The sequence below is a fragment of the Aristolochia californica genome, unplaced genomic scaffold (assembly GCF_029961685.1).
Source record: "Aristolochia californica isolate CCGP_79_NKW_82.1479 unplaced genomic scaffold, dmAriCali1.0.hap1 SCAF_16, whole genome shotgun sequence".
NCBI classification, from domain to species: domain Eukaryota; kingdom Viridiplantae; phylum Streptophyta; class Magnoliopsida; order Piperales; family Aristolochiaceae; genus Aristolochia; species Aristolochia californica.
This window is the reverse complement of record NW_027181837.1, coordinates 11,712,402-11,714,285: the sequence shown is the minus strand read 5'-3', so window position 1 is coordinate 11,714,285 and position 1,884 is coordinate 11,712,402. Positions and strand designations below refer to the sequence as shown.

Sequence of the window (1,884 nt, the reverse complement as noted above, 5' to 3'; positions counted from 1 at the left end):
AACTGGGCTGACCCATGTGCTATTCCGAAATAGGATAAATCGCTCCAACTTCAAGAAGTTTGAGGATCTCTTTCTTCACTACATCCATCATATGCGGGTTCAATCTTCTTTGCGGTTGACGGGAAGGCTTTGCTCCCTCTTCAAGTAAGATACAATGCATGCATGTAGAGGGGCTAATTCCTTAAATATCTGCAATTGTCCAACCAATAGCTATCTTATGCTCCTTAAGGACCTGCACAAGCCTTTCTTCTTGTGATGCACTAAGTTTACTGGAGGATCACTGGTAACGTTCCTCCATTTCCAAGGAACATGTACTTGAGGTGATTGGGGAGAGGCTTCAAATCTGGAGTGGGAGCCTGTAAAACAGAGGGTAAAGGCCTCTCATTAGAAATTGGTAACTCAATATAATGAACGTTACCTGAATGCTGTAACTGTGGAATATCATTAAATGTTGTAGCAGTTTCTTGCAAATCAGAACTCAAGGATAACTCTTCATTCTCTTTCTCAATATGCTTACTAATGTCAACTTCCAATTCGTCTTTTCCATCAAGTTCAAAAACGTCCTATGTGAAAGAATCAATCACATCAATAAAATAAACAGGATTATCATCACCAGGATATTTCATGGCATCATAAATGTTAAACTTAACGATTTCACCATCAAATTCCATGGTAAGTGTGCCACTATGAACATCTATCTTAGTCTTGGATGTCTTTAAGAATGGTCTTCCTAAAAAAATAGGAGCACTTTGGTCACCATTTTCCATATCAAGCACATAGAAATCAGCAGGGAAAATCAAATTATTAACTTGCACAAGAACATCCTCAACTACACCCTTAAGATAGGCATTAGATCTATTATGCAATTGAATCACAACACCAGTTTTATTCAAAGGTCCAAGTTTCAAAGAAGCATATATAGAATATGGCATGACATTAATCGAAGCTCCTAAATCTATCATGGCCTTCTCAAATTTGATGTTACCTAACGTACAAGGGATAGTAAACATACCTGGATCCTTGCACTTCATAGGGAGTTTTCTTTGAATAATTGCAGAAACATTCTCCCCTACTCTCACCTTCTCACATCTGTTAAGTTTCTGTTTTCTTTTAATTGTGCACAATTCTTTCATGAATTTAGCATAACGAGGCACTTGTTTAATAACATCTAAAAGTGGAATATTTATCTCACATCTATGAAAAGTCTCATATAAATATTTATTTTGCTCATCTTTTCTAGATTCTGCCAAAGCTTGAGGAAAAGGAGGAACTGGTATATAATCAGGAAGAGGTGGGAACTTACGCTTATGTACGTCATCATCATTGGGGACGTTCCTGTCTACAACAACATTTTTGTCCTTTTCTTGCTCCAACAATGCAGGGGTTGCCTTTACCCAAATCTCAACCTCTTTACCACTTCTCAAAATTATTGCACTTGCATTCTCTCTTGGATTTACTACCATTTGAGAGGGTAATTTCTCCAAACGTTGTGCCTCTAGCTGAATATTTGTGGATGCCATCTGACCCATCTGATTGTCCTAACTTTGAATATTGGCCCTTGTCTCCTGTTGAAATTGCAAACTATTAGTCTCAAGAGATTTAACAATATCTTCTAAAGACATACCAGAATTGGAAGTTTGGCTCAGTCGTTGTAGTATAGTGGTGAGTATTCCCGCCTGTCACGCGGTTGACCTGGGTTCGTTCCCCGGCAACAATGCCAAAATTTGGTGTGCTGTCAGAGGAAACCAAAAATAAAACCTATACTCCTAAAAATATATGTAGTAGTGCGAGTAAGGATCGATCCCACGAAGAGTGATTAGTCTACTTTTATGCTCTGTAAACAAGGATGGGGGGTTTTGAGTATAACGAAAACACTAAAAAATA

General features: G+C 38.1%; 1 protein-coding gene across 1 annotated transcript; it reads right to left on the bottom strand.

Annotated features, from left to right (window-relative positions):
- Window positions 1-266: 266 nt before the first annotated feature.
- On the bottom strand, window positions 267-1,529 carry LOC137952587 (uncharacterized). Its single transcript, XM_068799665.1, has 2 exons — window positions 693-1,529; window positions 267-563 (listed from the first exon to the last, which is right to left on the bottom strand). Exons 1-2 carry the CDS (start codon window positions 1,527-1,529, stop codon window positions 267-269), a joined length of 1,134 nt encoding a protein of 377 aa, XP_068655766.1.
- Window positions 1,530-1,884: the final 355 nt, after the last annotated feature.